The 22,291-nt window shown below is 44.0% G+C and overlaps 1 protein-coding gene across 1 annotated transcript in view; it reads left to right on the top strand.

Moving 5' to 3' along the window:
- sh3bgrl2 (SH3 domain binding glutamate-rich protein like 2) overlaps positions 1-22,291 on the top strand; it is an 83,550-nt gene that overhangs the window by 53,859 nt on the left and 7,400 nt on the right. Inside the window, exon 3 of the mRNA XM_072250187.1 lies at positions 16,730-16,810. Within this exon, the coding sequence (XP_072106288.1) occupies positions 16,730-16,810 (81 nt within the window). The remainder of the gene's footprint in view (positions 1-16,729; positions 16,811-22,291) is intronic.

Below are 22,291 nucleotides of genomic sequence, written 5' to 3'. Positions count from 1 at the left end.
GAGTTATTGCAAAACTTCCAACAGTACCCCACCATCTCCAAGAGCCTTCTGAGGGCCCTCTTGTCTGTCGGGGTTGGGATGTCAGAGATAGCCCGCACTTTAGCTTGCATCGCTGCCAGCTGCCCCTGTGTCACCACAATTCCCAGGTAAGTAACCTTCGTGTGGCCGAACTCATTTTTTTCAAGGTTCACTATCAAGCTGGCTTCAGACAGCCGTATTACATCGCCAATACACACCTCTGTGTTCGTCAGCCCTTTCGTCACTGTATTACTCATTCTATAGGAGTATTGCTCGCTAGGCTGGCCTAGTGTAACAAACACCACCCAACGTCCCAGTTCTTTGCATCGCCTCGGGACAATCAAACACACGTGTGCGAGCCGTTTAATTACTTCTCCTAAAGAGTCGCTTTGTTTGGGGATTAAGGGAGAGACCTTATCAGCAGAGCTGGCCAAAACAATAGCCTTCTCCCATCTGGTCGTTACCATACTCATCTTTTCAAAATGGTTTTTTTCTCTTATCAGGGAGACCCTAGCTTCATTGATTTCTGCGCTAACACCGACTAGGTTTGTTAGCATATCAAAAGCCTGTGACCGTCTCAGTTCGCGTCTGCCATGATCAATAACATCCTTCCTCCTGGGCAGCCGGTAAACCTCTTTCATGATTCCACCAACTGTTTCCTCCAGCACCGCAAAATGTCCACCAGAGGGTACCTTGTGGGCCAGGTTAAAAATCTCATCCCCATAACTCTTTTGCACCACCCCACATTCCTCATCTGCGGGTACGGTACTTGGTTTCCCTTTCTTCCTTAGCACTTCCTCCTCCACACATTAGCCTCCTGGTTCCCTTGTTAATTCTGCGTCAGAGGGAGCTGTCTCCGCCAAAACCATCAGCCCCTCGTCTCGCTCCTGCGCCTGCACAAATTCTTTCCTGGCTAATGCTAAGCCTGTCTCAGCTCCCTCCCTACCTCTTGTTTCACTACACTCCTTCTTTTCACTTTCTACCCCCTTCTCGTACAAGGCTGGCAGAAACGTCTCAGCTAAATTTACTACCGCAGCCCCATGATGAACCTGTGAGTCCATGGGCGGGGCCTCAATTTGGGCAGGCTGACCTGTCAATCTCACTGCTGGGAACACGATTCCCCCGGCGAGGTCATTACCGAGCAAGACTTCCACGCCTTTCATCGGTAATTTGGACCTCACCCCGATCGTGACTAGTCCAGAGACCAGGTTGCTTTGTAAGCGTATCTGGTGCAAAGGGACTGCCTCTGTCCCTTCCCCAATACCTTTGACCTTGACCTCCCCAGTCTGGGTCTCTGAGCTAAACTATAATACACTCTTCAGTATCAGTGACTGACACGCTCCCGTGTCTCTCCAGCTCCGCACTGGACCTGGTTTTAACCCCTCCTTCACTGACACCAATCCGGCCGAGATAAACCTCTCGCGCCCTACCTGAACTTTGGCAGACCTGTCCTTTCCTAGCGGTTCATTTACCAGCTCGATACAGCCAGTCAAAATCGCCGTTTTTCCTTTTCCCGTCTCCTCCTTTGGGGCAAAGCACCTGGACGCAAAGTGTCCGACTTTCCCGCAATTATAACAGACGACCCTAGGAGACTTCCTACCAGACTGCTCCCGGTCTACCTTATCCTTCTCACTAGTCCCCGGCTTACTTTCTGACTTTTCTGGCGGACTCTCCCCACCGTCCTGACTACCCTTCTGGTAGGCTTTACTCGGGGCAAACTTCATTTTATGCATCAACGCATACTCATCCGCTAACTTAGCAGCTGCGGCTAACGTGGCTGCCTCTTTCTCATCTAGGTAGGGTCTCATACCCTCAGGGACACAACCTTTAAACTGCTCAATCAGGATCAGCTGTAGCAGTCTGTCATAATCTCCCTCTACCCCCTTCGAGGCGCACCAACGCTCACAATATGTCTGCATCTCACGGGCAAACTCTAAATATGTGCAGTCCCACTGCTTCCTCGCATTCCGGAACCTCTGCCGGTATGCCTCCGGGACCAACTCATAAATCCTGAGGATGGCCTCTTTCACCACCTCATACCTCTGGGCATCTTCCGCGGACAAAGCTGAGTAAGCTTGTTGGGCTTTCCCTTTCAGTACACTCTGAAGCAAAACAGCCCACTTATCCCTCGGCCAGTCCTGACTTGTAGCAACTTTTTCGAAATGGAGAAAGTACCGAGCCACGTCAGTATCGTCAAATGGGGGAACCAGCCTAACCTCCTGGGTCGCCCGGAACCTTCCACTTTGGTTCGGCACGGGCCCCTGCTCTGCCCTTATCCTTAACTTCTCCAGCTCGAATTCCCTTTCCCTCAGTTTCTCCTCTCGCTCCAACTGTCTCTCTCTCTCTCTCTCCTGCCTTTCTAACTCTTTCTCTCTCTCCTGCCTTTCTAACTCTTTCTCTTTCTCCTGCCTTTCTAACTGTTTCTCTTTCTCCCGCCTTTCTAACTCTCTCTCCTGCCTTTCTAACTGCTTCTCTTCGTGTTCTAACTGCCGTACCCGGAACTCGTGCTCGAGTCTCAGTTTTTCAAGCTGCACCTGTACCGCGTCTCCAGCAGGTTTTTCAATAGACACCACCTCCAGCTCCCCTTGGGGAAACACACCTTTAGATACATAGTGCTCTACGATAGCTCTGTGTATCTCCTCTCTCCTCATTGTCGACTTCCCCTTAGCAAGATTCAACCGTTTGGCCACAGCTACCAATTCCACTTTCCTGGCATCCTCTAATGCCTCCAAGGTCGGTGCCTTTATAAATCCCTCAACCTTCATTTCTGCTGTTTGTCTTTTCTTTCGGGGATTTTAACCCAATCAATTTACTCCGTCCCAAATTTAGCGTTCAAAATCGTGGACGAGAACCCCACTTATGTTACGTACCCCGTAACTGGGTTGCCAAACCAGCAGAAATGGATCACTCAGTTGGAGTCTGGATTACTAGAACTAAGAAAGTTTTATTAAAGAAACAAGCAACACAGTACTCTAATCAAAAGGATAATAAATGCAACAGTTCAGCAATGATAAACACACATGTACACAGAATTAAGATAACAGGATCAATCAAGCTCTATCATTGTCCAGGAGTAAATGACCAGTTTCAAAGTGATGCAAGGTTCAGTTCAATTTAGTTCAGTTCAGTTCGCAGTAATCGCTGCCGTGGGAGATGGACAGTGGGGGGGAAGGAGAGAGAGAGCAAAACGAATGAATATTCAAACGGCTTCCACACAGCCCTTCGATATTCTTCGCAGTCAGCTTTCGGGCGAGCCCTTTGTGATGTCTTCTGAGGTCACCAACCGTGACCCCTCCGTTTCCAGATTCGATCGTTTCTCTGCGGTGAACCAGGCAAGGGCGGACACACACCAGGTTCCCGCTGATCGTGCCTTTCCACCCTGTGCGTCTATGGCTTGGTCCTGCGACCAGCCTTCCAAAACTTCCCACCGACTTGTGGGAGACGCACCGCTTCCAAGGTCTCGTTACCTCGGGGTGTTGTGTGTGTGTTGCCTTAGCAAACCTGTCCCTTTTTATCCCCCTGCTGGGGTATCGCCTGTCCATCACTTCAAACAGTTCAGGGTTCAAAGGGGGAGCCGATCTTGACAGCTTTCCTTCGGTTACTCTCTCCCGTCCCTTCATTAACATCTCCAAATGCTGCTCCATTGTTTTCCTTATCTCTGTTTCTCCTGAAGACAGGTGGCAGACCAACTGCTGATCCCACTGGTGCCAGCCCAGGCCAGCTAACATCTTAATTTATGTGTATTCTCGTCACACTCGCAATCCATCTCGAACAAACAGGTTTCTCAGCGGATTTGTGCTACGACCAGTTCTCTCAGTGTCTTCTCTCTTCATCTCCTCTCGAACAAAAGCCCAAGACCAACCTTATTGTCCCTCACCAAGAAAAACCTCCCACTAATTGGATGGCACACATTCCACATCATCCCTTACCTTCGACAATAACCCAAACAGGCTGAAAACAGAACAAACAGCTCTTACAGAGCTGCTGAATGACATACCTACAGCACAACAAAGATGTGAACCAGGGCATTGCAAGTACAAAATTTGGCAAGTCATGCTATAGCTGTATAAAGCTTTGTTTAGGCCTATCTGGGGTAATGTGTGCAGATCTAGATGCTACATTGGAGGAATGATGTGGAAGCTTTAGAGAGCATGCAGAAGGGTGTTGCCTGGCTGGAACATGTTAGCTTTAGGGAAAGGTTGTACAAATTCCATTGTTTACTCTGGAGCATTGGAAGTGGGGGCGGGGGGGGATGACCTGATGAAGTATATAAAATTGAAAGGTAAGGGTAGGGTAAATAATCAATCTTTTCCCAGGGTGGAAATTTCAAATACTAGAAGGCATAGCTTTTAGGTGAGAAGAGGAAAATCTGAACTAAATTAATGAGGCAAATTTTTTTTACACCAAGGGCTCGTGCCTGGAATATGTTGCCAGGTAAGTAGTGGAACCAGATACAATAGTAACATTTTAAAGACATTTAAACAGGCACACATGAACAGGCAGGGTATGGAGAAATACATGACATGTACGTGCAGGTAGAATAGTTTGGATTGGCATCACAGTTAGCACAGACACTGGGCTGAAGAGCTTTTTTTCTGTGTGTTACTGGTTTATGTCTTATCTCTTCTAAAAGTTAAATATTCTAGAATACTTAACTCTTAAGCTTGGTATTTGACTAAGCACAGTTTATCACTGTTCTTTATCACTATTGTTGGTAAAATCTCAGATGGCAACAAGGAAGTGTAGAGGAGTGAAGTAGATCAGCTGATTGAGTAGTAGTCACAACAAGAGCCTCACATTCAACATCAGCAAGATCAAGGAATTGATTGGAGGAACAACACCTTATATTCCGTCTGGGTAGCCTCCAACCTGATGGCATGAACATTGACCTCTAACTTCCGTTAATGCCCTACTTCCCCCTGGTACCCCATCCATTATTTATATACACACATTCTTTCTCTCACTTTTTTTCTCCCTTTGACCCTCTGACTATACCCCTTGCCCATCCTCTGGGTTCCCCCCTCCCCTTTTTCCTTCTCCCTGGGCCTCCTGTCCCATGATCCTCTCATATCCCTTTTGCCAATCACCTGTTCAGCTCTTGGCTCCATCCCTCCCCCTCCTGTCTTCTCCTATCATTTTGGATCTCCCCCTCCCCCTCCCACTTTTAAATCTCTTACTAGCTCTTTCTTCAGTTAGTTCTGACAAAGGGTCTTGGCCTGAAACGCCGACTGTACTTCTTCCTAGAGATGCTGCCTGGCCTGCTGCGTTCACCAGCAACTTTGATGTATGTTGAAGGAATTGATTGTGGACTTCAGGAAAGAGAATTTGGAAGAACCCACACTAGCCTTCATTGAGGGGTCAGTGGTGGAAACACCAGTGTTTCTACTTCATTAAGAGTTTGAGGAGACTTGGCACATCATCAAAGACCCTTGTAGATTTCTGCATATGTACAGTGGAGTGCATTCTGACTGCTTACATCACCACCTGGTCTGAAGCCTCCCTTGTGCAGGACCCAAAAGAGGTTGAAGAGAATTGTAGATTCCACCAGCTCCATTATGGCACAATCTTTTTCACCATTGAGAACATGATTAAGAGTCAGTGCATCAAAAAGGTGGCATTCATCATGAAGGACTGTCAGCATCTGAGACGTGCCCTGTTCTCATTACTACCTTTGGGAGGAAGTACAGAAGCCTGAAGACCCACACACTCAATAATTTAGGGACAGCTTCTTCCCCTCTACATCAAATTTCTGAATAGTCTATCATTTTTTGTAGTATTTATTTATTTTAGAATTCATTGTAATTTTATATCTTTTGCACTGAATTGTTGCTGCAAAACAACAAATTTCAAGCCATATAAAACACATATAACAAACCTGATCTAATTCCGATTGCAATGGTTTTGGTAGAAATTGCAGGAAACATTCAGCAGGGCAGGCAGCATCTGTAGAAAGAGAAACAGATAATGTCTGTGATCTGGGACCCTTTAACAGAACCCTTCATCTTGGATCAGAGATAAAGATGTCTGATAAAGGGTTTTTTAATTTCAGATTTCCAACATCTGTAGGTTTATTTTTCATTCCCTGTACTGGTCATTAGGTTTGACCCAATTATTTCTACCTGCACCACTAATTCCCCTTTCTTTCTATAAATTCTGTGTGTACTGCCTTCAATTGTGTCCTTGCATTGTTTGGTTTTCCTCGTTCTGGCTCTAATTGAAAGGGAATGTTGTTTTTAAATGGATTTTACCTACCAGATAGACACATTTATTTAGATGTATTTTGTGACCCCAAGTACTTTGTCCTTTCCCTGTAACTTCATAAACTTGACTTTGCCAGAACACTACTCTACCCCCACCGCAAACCCACTATTTAACTTAAAACCTTTTTATCATACATAAAATCTCTGTGTCATACATTTGCAAGGACTCTACTCCCTGCCTGATTCAGGTAAATCCTGTCCCAATGGGCCAGCCTTCTCTTTTTCCAGTTCTGATACTGCTGCCAGTGTCTGATGAATTGAAACTTCTTTCTCCCACACCAAACTTTGAACTAAGCACTTAATTTTCTCACCTCATTAACCCAATACCAATTTGCAGAGGGTTCAAGTAGTAATCCAGAAATTGTTGCCCCTCGTTCTGATTGTTAATCTGGACCCTAGCTGCTCGTACTCCTTCAACAGAACCATCTATACTTTGATCTGTTTATGTTGATGGTTCTCACATGGACAACAGCAACTGGATTTTTCCAATCCTGCTCCAAGTTCCGTACTAGCCTCAAAGATGTTTTCACCCCTGGCACTGGGCAGACGATGCAATCTTGAAGACTCGTGCTGGTGGCTGTAGATGCATCTTCTTAACTGCATTGTATTCCTTTTATTTGCTCACTTGATTGAATGGCTCTTTGTACTTTCGGAATTGCGATCAGTGAATCAATCTGCGTTGCAGTCTCATTCAGACATCAAGAACCACATAGCTGCAACAGCTTAGACTCTTATTATGCCATATTTAGAATCCCCATTACTGCCGTACTTGCAGTCGTGCCCAGCTGACTCAATCTAAAGGATGTGACTACCCCTTGGAACAAAGCATTCAAGTACTCCCCCACCTCCCTCCCTGATGCATCATGATGCCCATAACATAGGTTCTGGCTCAACTGAACAATAGTCCTGGTTGTCATGAATCTCAGTGGCTTCCATTAACTGTCACAAACTGCAGTTGCAGCTCACCGTCTGCCTTTGAGATGCCAATTTTAATTCCTTCAATATCCCTGAGAGATCATGGCCAATGTTGTTCTGACAGACATTTCTAATAGAATCCAGCAACAGGGTTCCATCTTTATGCAGTTTATCCAACTGTGAAATCTACCCTTGAATTTTCCCAGGAGTAGAACCTGGGACATGTTTGTCAACTCCAGTCTTCTTTAAGGAGAGGAGCAATTCTGAGATGGAGGAATTTCAGTTTGTTTTCATTTGTTTGAGTTAATTTAAATGTACATAAGTATTTAGTGCAGCTTAATGTTAATTATTTCAACATTTTAGTTTTATTTCATAATTCACTGAAAAATGTTTAAGAACCGATTCCAATGATATAATTAAATTTTAATAGATTTTTAAATTATTTGCAATGTCTTACTGTCAGTCATAATTTTATTTAGCAGATTTGAAGTCTCAGTAGGAGTCAATGTCTTTGGACTCATTAGGATTGCTCTTCCCAGATACCCAATCTATCCCAACTCCTGAACTCTTCCTCCACTATGCTTAGCTCTGAGTTTTCAAAACCATTTAAACCTAATTTCTATCCTGAGCAGCAGGAAACCAACTCACTCTTGGGTACTCTTCATTCTCTTCAAAAGTAAAACATTGCAATATACTACTTGAATTATCTGTTCCTTTGCTAATATGAAACCCTGGCATGTTGTTTTAAGAGTCCGGGCATAGCAGTTATCATGCTGAACAGTAGGCGGCAGCCAAGCCCAGTACTTTGTACACTATTTTGCGCTAGTTAAGTATCAAGGATATGTTGTTGGCAGGGAATATAGTGGCAGTGAAATGAGGACAATAATGGGTGAAACTAATTCTATTGTTGGAAATACAAAGGGAACAAGGTAGAAATGCTGAGGAAGAGGTTGACCTTGACCACCACTGATTGTACCATCTCTATCATTCAAGTTGGCAGTAAGTACATTTTAAGCAGATGGCTCCCTTCTGATCCAGAATGTTTGAAGGCTTTTGCTGTTTGTCTTTGCCAGTTGGGTTTAATTTAACTTGCCAGCATCCACAGACTCGATAACTTTCCCTGCTGTGTTGCTGCTATTAAGCCCTTTTGAAGGTTTGTATGCGAAAGATCTGATTTTCAGGTTGTTTTTCTTCTATTTGTTCAAATTCGGCAACTAAAGGAAAATGGCAGAGAGCACCATGGTAAAACTGTAATTGTAATCTATCAAAAAAAAACATGGCTCACTTCTGCTATAGAGACTGTAGGAGTCATGTATTCTGTGTTGTGTGTTTATTCTGTTAATTATGGTAACTAGTCACATTAGTGGGGGCGTGGTAAACGTGAAGGGAATAAGTTTCTTATTCTTGCTTATTTTGTGGCAGTTTGTTGCTTGGCACCAGCAGAGGTCATATCTTAGCTGACCACTTGATATTGCTTTAAGATTGTATGTTTGCTAATTTCTAGTGAAGGATCAGAATAAGGAATTCGATTCTTTGGAACGGAGGGTGCGTCATTCAAGTATAACAACTCCGTCAGGAGTCGCAGGGTGCAGCAATTATTCTGTTTTGTTTTGATTTGGGATCATTTTTTTGTCACTACAGGGACCCCAACACAAGTGGAGCTACCCTTGGGCTACTCCAGACTGGGGCCATTCTGAATAGATGGTAAATCATGTCTTGTCAAATGTATTTGATTTGTAATGTTCAAATCGAGCAATTGCACATTGTCCATGACTGTACCTTCCTTAATTTGATTACCTTATTGCAGCAAAGCTGCCTCATGAACCAAAAAATTGATATGGTGACACATAAAGAGATATTGAGGCTGGTGATTTTAAAACTTGGTCATAGAATTTCATTTTATGATTCTTCCTTAAAGAAGAAATGGATAGAGTCAGGGTTAGAGAATTAATTCCAGTACTGAAGGCGTAACCACTAAAGTAGGGAGGTTGAATTCATAGTTGTCTAAGAGATTAGAACAAGGGTTTCAAACATGGGCTCCACAAATCCCTCGGTTAATAGTAGGGGTCCAAGGCATAAAAAAGTTTGGGAACCCCAGGTTGGAATTATAATGTAGATATTTCAGGGGCCATGGGTTGTGGCTGGTGGTTTCAATATTGAAATGAACTTTTTAAAAGAGGGAGGGTTTATACCATGAAGGGCCTCGAAAACAAGAGTAAATACTTTTTAAAAATAAAATTAAGGCCTAGTTAGTCCAGTGAGGCTAACGATAATAGATTAACAGTTAGTGTGAGATAGGATATTAATAAGTTACATAAACATGACTATAGGTTTGTCCATCGTCATCAATGAAGACCTCGACACCATTAGTACTTCTTTACGAGGTCGCGTTGCTAGCTCGACACTCAACCCGGCACGGATGGAAAGTGTGCCCAGGAGCGGCTCGACTAGATTTGAACTCCAGAACCTTCGTTCCCAGAGTCTGGTGCTGATGTCACTGTGCCACCAGCTGGCTTGGTGGTGTCGAGACTAGCGCTTGACTTGGATTTAAGTGAGGGAGAGTTGCGCAGCGTCAGCCTCACTCTCTCTTCCCAATTCCCATCTGCATCCAGTGGCAAGACAAGAGTCGAGATGACTGGAGATGGGACGAGGCACAGTGGATGACCAGGACGTCTTCTGTGTCTTGTCCTGCTCTATACATTCCACGACACTTGCAGAGGCGCCTTCTTGACCGTTGGACCTTCCATTAGTCTCATCCACTCAATCAGCCGGAGTCTGTCTTCACATGCTGGGATAGGCAACTGCCTACCTCACCGAGGGTTTGAGACTCGTCGGCTACCCTCACCTGGTTTAGCCGGCTTGTCGAAGCCGTTGCCCAGGGTGTGGCCGCTGTCGCATGCAAACAGCTACGGGGAGCCACAGGTGAGAGCTGAGTTCCAGGTGGGGACCAAAGGTGGACAAACTGCCCTGAGAAGGACGTGTCATGTTCCCCCACCAGAGGTGCTACCCCTCCCTGATGCCCCATACACCCCATAAACATGATTACGTAATCAGCAAAGGCCAGAGTTTCAATTCCAGAAATAGAGTCGTAGAATTCTACAGGACAGAAACAAGTTATTCAGCCCATCTAATCCATCGCTGGGCATTTTTTTCTGCCTAGTCCTATCTACCTGTATATGTACAAAAGCCCTCCATTCTATTTTCATCCATGTACCAATCCAAACTTCTCTTAAATATTACAATTAAGCCTGCATTAGCCACTTCTGCTGGCAGCTCATTCATCACTCACACCACTGAATGAAGATGCTCCCCCTCAGACTCCTCTTAAATATTTCCCCTCTTACACTAAACTTATGACCTCCAGTTCTAGTCCCACATAACCTGAGGGGGAAAAAGTCTGTGTACATGCAAAATTATATCCCTCATAATTTTGTATAGCTGCAGTGATGTTGCCAATACTGAGCCTCTAAGGAGACCTACAGCTGACGCAACCTACAGCTTGGTCATCTCTGAGGCTGAGGTACGTAGGTGTTTCCAACGAGTGGACAGTCGTGAGTCTGCAGGACTGAACGGCATCCCAGGATGGGTGCTCAGCGTGTGCGTGGCACAATTGGTAGGTGTGTTTACAGACATTTTTAATCTCTCCCTCTCCCAATGCAGAGTGCCCGCCTGCTTCAAAACATCCACCATTGTGCCTGTACCTAAAAAAAAAACAACAAAGTAACATGTCTGAACGACTGGCGTCTTGTTGCTCTCACCTCAATAATAAGCAAATGCTTTGAAAGGCTGGTCAAGGACTACATCTGCAGCATGCTACCACCCACACTGGGCCCCCTACAATTCACCAAGCAACACAATCGACTGACAGATGATGCAATAGCCACCTCTCGACACATCGTCCTTGCACATCTGGAGAAGAAGGATGCTTATGTGAGAATGCTATTCTTGGACTACAGTTCAGCATTCAACACCCTAATTCCCTCCAGGCTCGACAAGAAGCTCAGAGACCTCGGCCTTTACCATGCCTTGTGTAGCTGGATCCTGGACATCTTGTCAGATCACCGGCAGGTGGTAAGAGTGGGCTCCCTCACCTCTGCCCCTCTGACCTTCTACACAGGTGCCCCTCAGGGCTGTGTCCTCAGCCCTCTCCTTTACTCTCTGTATACTCATGACTGTGTCACCACCCACAGCTCTAATCTGCTAATTAAATTTTTTGACAATACTATACTGATTGGCCTAATCTCAAACGATAATGAGGCCGCCTACAGACAAGAAGTCATAACCCTGACACAGTGTCAAGAAGACAGCCTCTCCCTCAATGTCACAAAAACAAAGGAGCTGATTTTGGACTATAGGAGGAATGGCGACAGGCTAACCCCTATTGGCATCAATGGATCTGGGATTGAGAGAGTGAACAGCTTTAAATTCCTCGGCATAAACATCAAAGATCTCATGTGGTCTGTACATACTGGCTGTGTGGTGAAAAAGGCACAACAGCACCTCTTTTATCTCAGATAGTTGAAGAAATTTGGTATGGGCCTCAAATCCCAATAACTTTCTACAGGGGCACAATTGAAAGCATCCTGACTGGTTGCATCACTGCCTGGTATGGGAACTGGACTCCCCTCAATTGCAGGATACTGCAGAGAGCGGTGCGGACAGCCCAGCTCATTTATAGCTGTGAACTTCCCACTATTCAGGACATTTATAAAGCCAGGTGTGTAAAAAGGACCCGAAGGATCACTGGAGATCCGAGTCACCCCAACTCCAAACTGTTCTAGTTGGGGAAATGGTACCACAGCATAAAAGCCAGGACCAACAGGCTCCAGGACAACTTTTTCCACCAGGCCGTTAGACTGATCAATTCATGCTGACACATCTGTATTTCTATGTTAGATTGTTGTACATACTATTTACTATAAATTACTATAAATTGTACATTGCATATTTAGATAGAGATGTAACGTAAAAATTTTTACTGCTCATGTATATGAAGGATGTAAGTAATAAAGTCAATTCAATAAGATCTCCCTTCATTCTTCTGTGCTGCATGACTAATTCAGATTGAAGAATGAGATTTAATTCCTGATCATATTCTCATGGCATGCGCTGCTTCCTAGACAAAAACAAGTTTCGCATTGCCTGGGACAAGCTTGAACAGGAATCCTTCAATATGCACTTTCAGATGGCTGCAGATTCATCATGTTTCAGGTCCTGAAAGTTATCAGAGCAGTTGAGTGGAACCTGCTTGCCTGTGTCATCAGGTATCACTGCCAGCCATTCAGTTGTGTGTTTCTGATGCAGGCAAAAGACATCACCAGCTCCCAGTGACTTCCCTGTCGATATGCAAAAAGAGTGTTGATGTGACTGACATGATTGAAGTACAATAATGCAATTGTACTTCCTGAATGAGCTTCCAGAATAATCTGTCAGAGCCAGATCATAGACATAGAAAATTACAGTGGATAAACAGGCCCTTCAGCCCATCTAGTCTGCGTTGAACCATTTAAACTGCTACTCCCATCAACCTGCACAAGGACCATAGCCCTCCATACCTCTACCATCCATGTACCTATCCAAGCGTATCTTAAATTGAGCTGGCATGCACCACTTGCACTGGCAGCTCATTCCACAATCTCATGGCCATCCGACCTTAAAAGATTCCCCTCATGTTCCCCTTAAACATTTCACCTTTCACCCTTAACCCAAGACCTCTGGTTGTAGTCAGTGAAAAAAGGCCTGCTTGCATTTACCATGTCTCTACTCATAATTTTTTATTATCAAATCCTCCCTCAATCTTCAATATTCCAAGGAATGAAGCCCTAACCTATTCAATCTTCTCTTATAACTTAGGTCCTCCAGTACCAACAACATCCTTGTAAGTTCTTTCTGTACTCTTTCAACCTTATTTACATCTTTCCTGTAGGTAGATGACCAAAACTATGCACAATACTCCAAATTAGGCCTCCATCAATGTCTTGTATGACGTCAGCATAACATCACATCTCCTGTACTCAATACTTTGATTTATGAATATGCCAAAAACTTTCTGAATGACCCTTCTACCTGTGCCGCCACTTTCAATGAATCATGGACCTGTATTCCCAGATTTCTTTGTTCTACAGCTCTACCATTCACTGTGTAAGACCCACCCTGGTTGATCCTACCAAAGTCCAACACCCCGCACTTGTCTGCATTAAATTCCATCTGCCATTTTTTGACCCCATTTTTCCAGCTGGTCCAGATCTTGCTGCAAGCCATGATAGTCTTCCTCGCTGTCCACTACACCCTGTTCTTGGTGTCATCTGCAAATTTGATGCAGTTTACCATGTTATCATCCAGATTATTGATATACAGTAGAAGACAAACAACAACGGACACCTCCTCTCTGAAATCCTTATGTGGTCCATGAAGTTGATGCTGCTTTGCATCACTTCTATAGACTCTTTGGCCATCTCCTGAGTAAATACAGATGCAAAAAATTCTATTTAAGATCTCCCCCAGCACTTTTTAACTCCACACACGGTTAACCATTCTGATCTACCAGAGGACAAATTTTGTCCCTTGTAATCCTTTTGCTCTTACCATATCTGTAAATCCCTTGGGATTCTCCTTCATCTTGTCTGCTAGGGCAACCTCATGCCTTCTTTTAGCCCTCCTGGTTTCTTTCTTCAGTGTTCTCTTGTATTGCTTGTACTCCATAAGTACCTCATTTGTTCTTACCTGCCTATACCTGCAATGCACCTCCTTTTAGTTCTCAACCAGGGCCTCAGTATCTCTTGAAAACCAAGGTTCCCTAAACCTGTTATCTTTACCGTTTATTCTGACCGGCACATATTGTACAAGCTTTGTACTCCCTGAGTTTCACTTTTGAAGGCCTCCCATTTACCAAGTACACCTTTGTCAGAAATTACGATTCTTTCTTAATAATTAGCAGCGTAACTTAAATAATTAACTTTGAAAATAGTAATTTTATTTTTAATGAAGACTATTTTAGAAGTCATTTTCAAGCAAACCATGCATCTTGGTATAAGTTTGGAGAGCACAGTGACACATAATGGTGCATTAGAGAGTGCTGCTGCCACACAGCTGCAGCAACTTGAATCTGTTCCTGACCTTGGGTACTGTCTGGTGAAGTGCATATGTTGTCTCAGTGACTGTGTGTGTTTTCTCTTAGTGCCGCACATCCCAAAGAAATGCTGATTGGTAGTTTAATTGCCTACTTTAAATTCCCCATAGCTTGAGTCGGGGTGGGGTGGCAGAGGCGGTGATTGGAGAATCAAAGTGAAGTTGATAAACATGAGTGAGAGAGTACGATAAGTGGCTGGAATGGGATTAGTCTGAGAGCTGGCATAGGCCTTTGGGCAAAAGGCCTCAATCTCTATGTGCTTAGATTGATCAAACCATCCACTTAAACTGAGAGTGAAGGTTGATTGATCTAAGTGCCAGGCCAATTTGGAAAGATCAGATACGGGCTGAAACATGGTGGCAGGGTCCAGGCAAGGAGCATATCACTGTGATAGTGCCCGGGTTCTAGTGCGAGGAACAACCAGATATTTGGATGATTTAACCGTGGATCCAGATGGATTGAAAAGACAGGGTGTCGGGACAAGAGGTGAGGGTCAGGCCAGTTCCACTCACTGTTCCGTGATATTTACGCGGCCCTGCGCTGAACTGTGGCTGATGCTGTGGACTGTTCAAGCTGCTGCGGGCTTCATGTCTATGGACTCATTTTTGCTCTGAATGCCATTTGCTTTCTTTTATTGTTTGCATGATGTGTTTTTTTGCTCTTTGCACACTGGGAGTTTGATGCAACACACATCAAAGTTGCTGGTGAACGCAGCAGGCCAGGCAGCATCTCTAGGAAGAGGTACAGTCGACGTTTCAGGCCGAGACCCTTCGTCAGGACTAACTGAAGGAAGAGCTAGTAAGAGATTTGAAAGTGGGAGGGGGAGGGGGAGGAAAAAAAGGATAGGAGAAGACAGGAGGGGGGGGGGATGGAGCCAAGAGCTGGACAGGTGATAGGCAAAAGTTATATGAGAGGATCATGGGACAGGAGGCCCAGGGAGAAGGAAAAGGGGGAGGGGGGGGAAAAACCCTGAGGATGGGCAAGGGATATAGACAGAGGGAGAAAAAGGAGAGAGAGAGAGAGAGAGAATGTGTGTATATAAATAAATAATGGATGGGGTACGAGGGGGAGGTGGGGCATTAGCGGAAGTTAGAGAAGTCAATGTTCATGCCATCAGGTTGGCGGCTACCCAGACGGAATATAAGGTGTTGTTCCTCCAACCTGAGTGTGGATTCATCTTTACAGTAGAGGAGGCCGTAGATAGACATATCAGAATGGGAATGGGATGTGGAATTAAAATGTGTGGCCACTGGGAGATCCTGCTTTCTCTGGCGGACAGAGCGTAGGTGTTCAGCAAAACGATCTCCCAGTCTGCGTCGGGTCTCACCAGTATATAGAAGGCCACATCGGGAGCACCGGACGCAGTATATCACCCCAGCCGACTCACAGGTGAAGTGTCGCCTCACCTGGAAGGACTGTCTGGGGCCCTGAATGGTGGTAAGGGAGGAAGTGTGAGGGCATGTGTAGCACTTGTTCCGCTTACAAGGATAAGTGCCTACGCTCTGTCCACCAGAGAAAGCAGGATCTTCCAGTGGCCACACATTTTAATTCCACATCCCATTCCCATTCTGATATGTCTATCCACGGCCTCCTCTACTGTAAAGATGAAGCCATACTCAGGTTGGAGGAACAACACCTTATATTCCGTCTGGGTAGCCTCCAACCTGATGGCATAAACATTGACTTCTCTAACTTCCGCTAATGCCCCACCTCCCCCTCGTACCCCATCCGTTATTTATTTATATACACACATTCTTTCTCTCACTTTCCTTTTTCTCCCTCTGTCCCTCTAACTATACCCCTTGCCCATTCTCTGGGTTCCTCCCCTCCCCCTTTTCTTTCTCCCCGGACCTCCTGTCCCATGATCCTCTCGTATCCCCTTTTGCCAATCAACTGTCCAGCTCTTGGCTCCATCCCTCCCCCTCCTGTCTTCTCCTATCATTTTGGATCTCCCCCTCTCCCTCCCACTTTCAAATCTCTTACTAAGTCTTCCTTCAGTTAGTCCTGACGAAGGGTCTCGGCCCGAAACGTCGATTGTACCTCTTCCTAGAGATGTTGCCTGGCCTGCTGTGTTCACCAGCAACTTTGATGTGTGTTGCTTGAATTTCCAGCACCTGCAGAACTCCTGTTGTTTACGTGGGAGTTTGATGGTCTTCTTTTTCTTTTCTGGGTTTTTCTGGTTTTCTTGTTTTTTGGCTGCCTGTTTGGAGATGAAAATATATACATACTTTGATAGTAAATGTACATTGAACTTTGAAGCATATATGAGAAATAATCCCATCTACCTTTTGCTATTCTTCCTTTCTTCTCAAATGCAATGGTCTATTAAAAATGTTGAACTATAGGTACTCTTGCATTGCTCCAGCATGTTGTGTCTGTACTTAACGCTTTTTCGGTTTGATTCTAGGATTATGATGCTTTCTTCGAATCCAAGGAAAATAATACGGTTGCCACATTTTTTGGTTTGAAACCAAAATCTACATCACAGGTAAATATATCCTTTAATCTAAAGTTAATTCACTTTACTTTTATCCTTGCCTTTTGTAAGGGTTTGGTATAGATCAGGGGTCCCCAACCTTTTTTGCACCGTGGACCAGTTTAATATTAACAATATTCTTGCGGACCGGCCGACTGGGGGCGGGGGGTAGGGTTGCCAACAGACAAGAGTAGCAGTCAAATACGTTGTGTTTACCCCGAGAAAGACTACCATGACCATGAAGCCTTGTGCGAGCACCAGTGCGCATGCGTGTACATGCCGATTTTTTTCCCTACAAATCGTTTTTGGCGATTCTGTTGGGGGAGGGGTGTTAATCACGACCGAAATATAGGTGATAAGTGGCTAATACAATCAATTTCGTTTCTAAAAGGGTTTATCTAATGAATTTATTATTAAACACACAATGCATGTTTTCCTTGCATGAATATAGTGATAAGTCAGTTATCAGGGGAGGACAGGGGAGCTTCAAGTAAGTATTGAACGAACTTCCAGTAGAAGTGGTAGAGGCAGGTTCGATATTATCATTTAAAGAAAAATTGGATAGGTATATGGGCAGGAAAGGAATGGATGCTTATGGGCTGAGTGCAGGTTGGTGGGACCAGGTGAGAGTAGCGTTCGGCACGGACTAGAAGGGCCGAGATCGCCTGTTTCCATGCTGTAATTGTTATATGGTTATATAAGTCACTTATAAGTCAATAGCATCATAACATTTTAAGTAACATTTGGATATTAAACACACAGCACATATTTTCCCCGCATGAACATATAAAATCATTGCAACACACCAATATCACTGAATCAGTGGGAGCCCTGGGCTGAATACTTGTTTTCCTGCAACAAGACAGTGCCATCGAGGGGTGACGGGAGACAGCGATACTGAAGGGGGTTCCTTATGTCCAGTCTATTCCACAATTTAGTTTTTGTTGCGTTCATCGCAGAGATACGTTGGAAATGGAAGCAACGTTTTCAGTGCTTTCATGGCTATCTCAGGATACTTAGCCTTGACTTTGATCCGGAATGCCGGCAGAGATGTTATGTCAAACATACTTTCCTGCCCGCCGTCATTTGCAAGCTCGAGGAGTTGATCTCCTTCCCGTGCTGACATGGATGACACATGGGTAATGACCTCACATGCGTTCAAGCTGAACAGTGCACGTGACAGGGAATGAGGAAAGGTGCAGCTGACTCATATCACCAAATCATATCGTTTCCTCGCGGCCCGGTAGCATATGCTTTGCGGCCCGGTGGTTGGGGCCGCTGGTATAGATATAGCATCATGGTGAAGCATCTTTCTAACATAGTTAGTTCTGCTCTGGATCAAGTGGCAAAGCACTGTCAACTACTGTACTTAAAAGAGGATTCAACAAGTATTTAAAGGAAGAGCATTATGTGACTATGGGTAAGGAGTAGGAGAGTTGGATTAGCGAGTTAGCTCTGGAATGGCTATTGTGCTTCTGATGACATCCATTGTGTGTTATGCTTCTGTACTTGGTCCTTTTCCACATAAGCAATCACTGGACAGTTATGTAAATTGGGACACTTAAGAATGATCTGGGACAAAATAGATTTGTATTTGAGAAAGTATGGGCAACTGAAAATAGTTAAAAACTTATTAAAGAGAAATTGTGCTAGGCAACATGTGAAATCTTGAAACCAATGGAAAAGGTTGATGAGTGTAGATGAACTCTGAAAACCACTTCACAGTCTTCCTGACAATAGATTTATCAGCCGCTGGAAGGATACTCTCAATGTTGGTGTAAAATTTGGCTAATGGCCTAAGAACAGAGTGGTACTGAGTTGTAACTTTTCAAATAGGAAGAAAGAGTAGCATGGTTTCCCAGTGATCAATAGTGGGACCACTATTCTTGATAAACATTGATAACCTGGACTTCATATAGAGATATGATTTCAATGCTTGTAGATAAGAAACATGAATGAATTAAACAACAGGGAAGATAGACTGGTGAATTAGGTAGAAACATGGAACTTAACATTGAATCCGATTATTATCATTGACATATGTCCTAAAATTTGTTGTTTTGTGCAGCAGTACAGTGCAAGACATAAACATTGCTATAAATCTCTTAAATAAATAAAAGGTGTGAAATTGGAATGGCAAGGTAGAGTTCATGGATCATTCAGATGACAGCGGGGAAGAACCTGTTCCTAAAACATTGAGTTAGTCCTGACGAAAGGTCTCAGCCTGAAACGTCGACTGCACCTCTTCCTACAGATGCTGCCTGGCCTGCTGCGTTCACCAGCAACTTTGATGTGTGTTGCTAAAACATTGAGTGTGGGTCTTCAGGTTCCTGTATTGTTCATTCTCATAGAATCAGAGGAGATAATATGTAGTAAGTGGTACTATTTTACAGTTTTAACGACACGGTTTTGGTACCAAGAGACCAGGAATATGGGATGGGGGTGGTGGCACTGTGGTGCAGGGAGGTGTGCATCTTTCCGCAAGTATTCAGTGGTATTAGGGTAGGTAGAGAACACTTATTTAAAAAGTACAAAGCCTTGGGAGCTATGCTGAATTGCAGAAGTGAGGTAAGAGTGATTGTTTTGATATTAAGGTAGCATTTGACTGTTAAAATAACCTTAATAAAACCTGAAATCAAGCTTTGAAGTCATATCATACCTTGTACAGAGGGAAGTGGCTATGTCTGTTGAAGACCATCATTGTCAGTCCCAAGATGTTACTGCAAAACTTTCCTGGTGTACTGTCCTGGGGCCCAGACATTTTCATCTACTGCATCTGACATTCTTTCTATCGTAAGGTCAAGAGGGGAGGTTATTTCATTGCAAACTGAATCGAATATGGGTCAATGTCTCAGCAAATACTTGGATGCAGCAAGGTCTAAACTACATTCAATTATCAGCTGATGAACAGTACGTTACTCTCTGCTAACCTGCCAAGCAATGGCCATGTCCAGCAAGACAGTTTAACAACCTTCCCCATGGCATTCAATGATGTACCATCACTTAATCCCACTCCTTCAATAGCCTCGTGGTCACCATCAACCAGAACTACAACTGGACCAGCTATACCACGGCTGCAAGATCTGGTCAGAGGCCTTGGGTTCTGCACCCAATGACTTACCCTGTGAAACCCCAAGGCCTTTCCACTATCTTCAAGTCATAAGTCAAGAGAGTGGTAGAATAATTTCCATTTGCCTGGATGAGTGCAGCACCTTCAGCAATCAAAATGCTCCACTAAATGCAGGAAAAAAAAACAGCTTGCCTGATTCATACCACATCCAAATACCCTAAATGTTAGTTTTCTCCACCAGTGTTTATGGTGTGTATCATCTACAAAATATGTACTGCAGTTATACAGCTTGGCTACCCTGACAGCACTTCTCAATTCAAGTTTAATTGCCAATCAACCGTGCATGAATACCACCAAATGAAACGGTGTTGCACTGGAACAAAGGTGCAAAACACTGTACCAACAGTCATACACAGCATGTAAGATAGTAAGCTCTCATGAGATATCAGCAAAATACCATCACACAAAAGTCACTCAAGCTCATGACCTCTATAACATTGGGCATTAGGCACCATCTGCAATCTCTCTCCAAATTGCACTCCATCCTGCTTTGAGAATGCATGTATATTGCTGGTCCTTCACTGTCTCTTGATTTCAATCTTGTAACTTTCAAACCAACAGTGCTGAGTGTTATTTCACTAGAAAGGTTAAGAAGCAAGCTCACCACAACTGTTACAAGGCCAGTAATGAATGGGAAATATATGCTGGCCTTGCCAGTAAGACCCATATCCTGAAAATCTGTTAAACAAAATATTTCAAGGGAAAATATTTACAGGAGTTATGAGAAGGCAATTGGGGGGGGGGAGTGTAAAATGGGACTAATGTGATGGCTGTACCATAGCAATGATAGTCTGGAGGGCTAGCAACTTATAAAGGTTGGCTTTATTTGTCACATGTACATCAAAACATTGAAATATAGATTGAAATGTGTTTGTGTTGAATCAAGTGGGTGAGGAATGTGCTGGGGGCAACCTGCAAGTGTTGCAACTCTTCCAGACCTAACATTGCATGCCCACAACCTCCTATTGCTGAGCCTAACCATATGTCTTTTCAATGTGGGAGGAAATGGGAGCACCTGTAGGAAACCCATGTGGCCATAGCAGAACGTACAAACTCCTTACAGACAGCGGTGGGAATCGAGCCCTGATCAGTGATTGCTGGTGCTGTAAAGCATTGCACTAACCATTACGCTAACATACTGCCCAATGGAAGGAATAATTATTTTATGCTGAGTAACATACACCAAATCCTGAAGGAACTTAGCAGGTCATGCAACATGTTGGGAGAGGATTAAACAATCGATGTTTTGTGCTGAGACCCTTTATCTTCTGTAATTTTATATTTCATTATTGACTTTGTGTTATTTATATCTTCCCTCTTCTCTATGATTTAATGAATATAGATAAATTATTTAATGAAGATTTCTAAATGTAGCTATTTTCTAAGGTATGCGGCCCTCTGTTGGTTGAGGTCAACCATGAAGGTTGCATCCCAGCTGTCTTATGTTGTCGCTGTCAGTCAATACACAAGCCATTAAAGTATGAAATGGACAGCAAGCTGTTGCCAGTGCAGCAGGCTCCCCCTCTCCACGCAGCAGATGAATCCAAAGGAATAGCAATGAGTGATATAGTTTGCTATAAGTGGCATCACAGCAGTTACCAGTGTTAAACTCAATGTAGGTCTGTGTTAGGAACTCCAGTTCGAGGTATTTCCTCGGGGTTTACTCCTAAAGCCTTCTCTGTGAGTGGGTATAGCCGCAAGGTAGGGGGAGGTTTCAAATCAGAGTTTTCCTTCTCCTAGATGAGCTTTCAGCCATGGCTGATGAGCCCCACTTTCTAAAGTAAGTCCAAATAAATAACATTTACCATAAATTCAATACATCATCCCCTCAAAACTGATCAATAAGCTCTAAGAACTTGACCCCAATTCCTCCTCATGCAATTGGATCCTGGATTTCCTCACTTGCAGGCACAGGTGAGTTCCAATTAGCAACAACATCTCCTCCACAATCTCTAGCAACACAGGTGCACCACAAGGCTTAACCCCCACTCTACTCACCTTACACTTACGACTATGAAGCTGAGCACAGTTCCAATACCGTATTTAAGTTTGGCTGAATTAAAGGTGTGATGAATTAGCATATAGGAGGGAAATTGAAAATCTGACTGAGTGGTGCCATAACAGCAATCTCTCACTCAATGTCAATAAGACCAAGGAGCTGATTGTTGACTTCAGGAGGATGAAACCGGAGGTCCATGAGTTAGTCCTCATTGGGGGATCAGAGGTAGGTAACGTCAGCAACTTTAAATTCCTCAGTATTATCATTTCAGAGGATCTGTCCTGGGCCTGTCACGTAAGTGTAATTACAAAGAAAGCATAGCAGTGCCTGTTTTTCTTTAGGAGTTTATGAAGATTCGACAAGA

Source organism: Mobula birostris, chromosome 2, assembly GCF_030028105.1.
Source record: "Mobula birostris isolate sMobBir1 chromosome 2, sMobBir1.hap1, whole genome shotgun sequence".
NCBI lineage: Eukaryota > Metazoa > Chordata > Chondrichthyes > Myliobatiformes > Myliobatidae > Mobula > Mobula birostris.
This window is presented reverse-complemented; position numbering and strand designations above follow the sequence as displayed.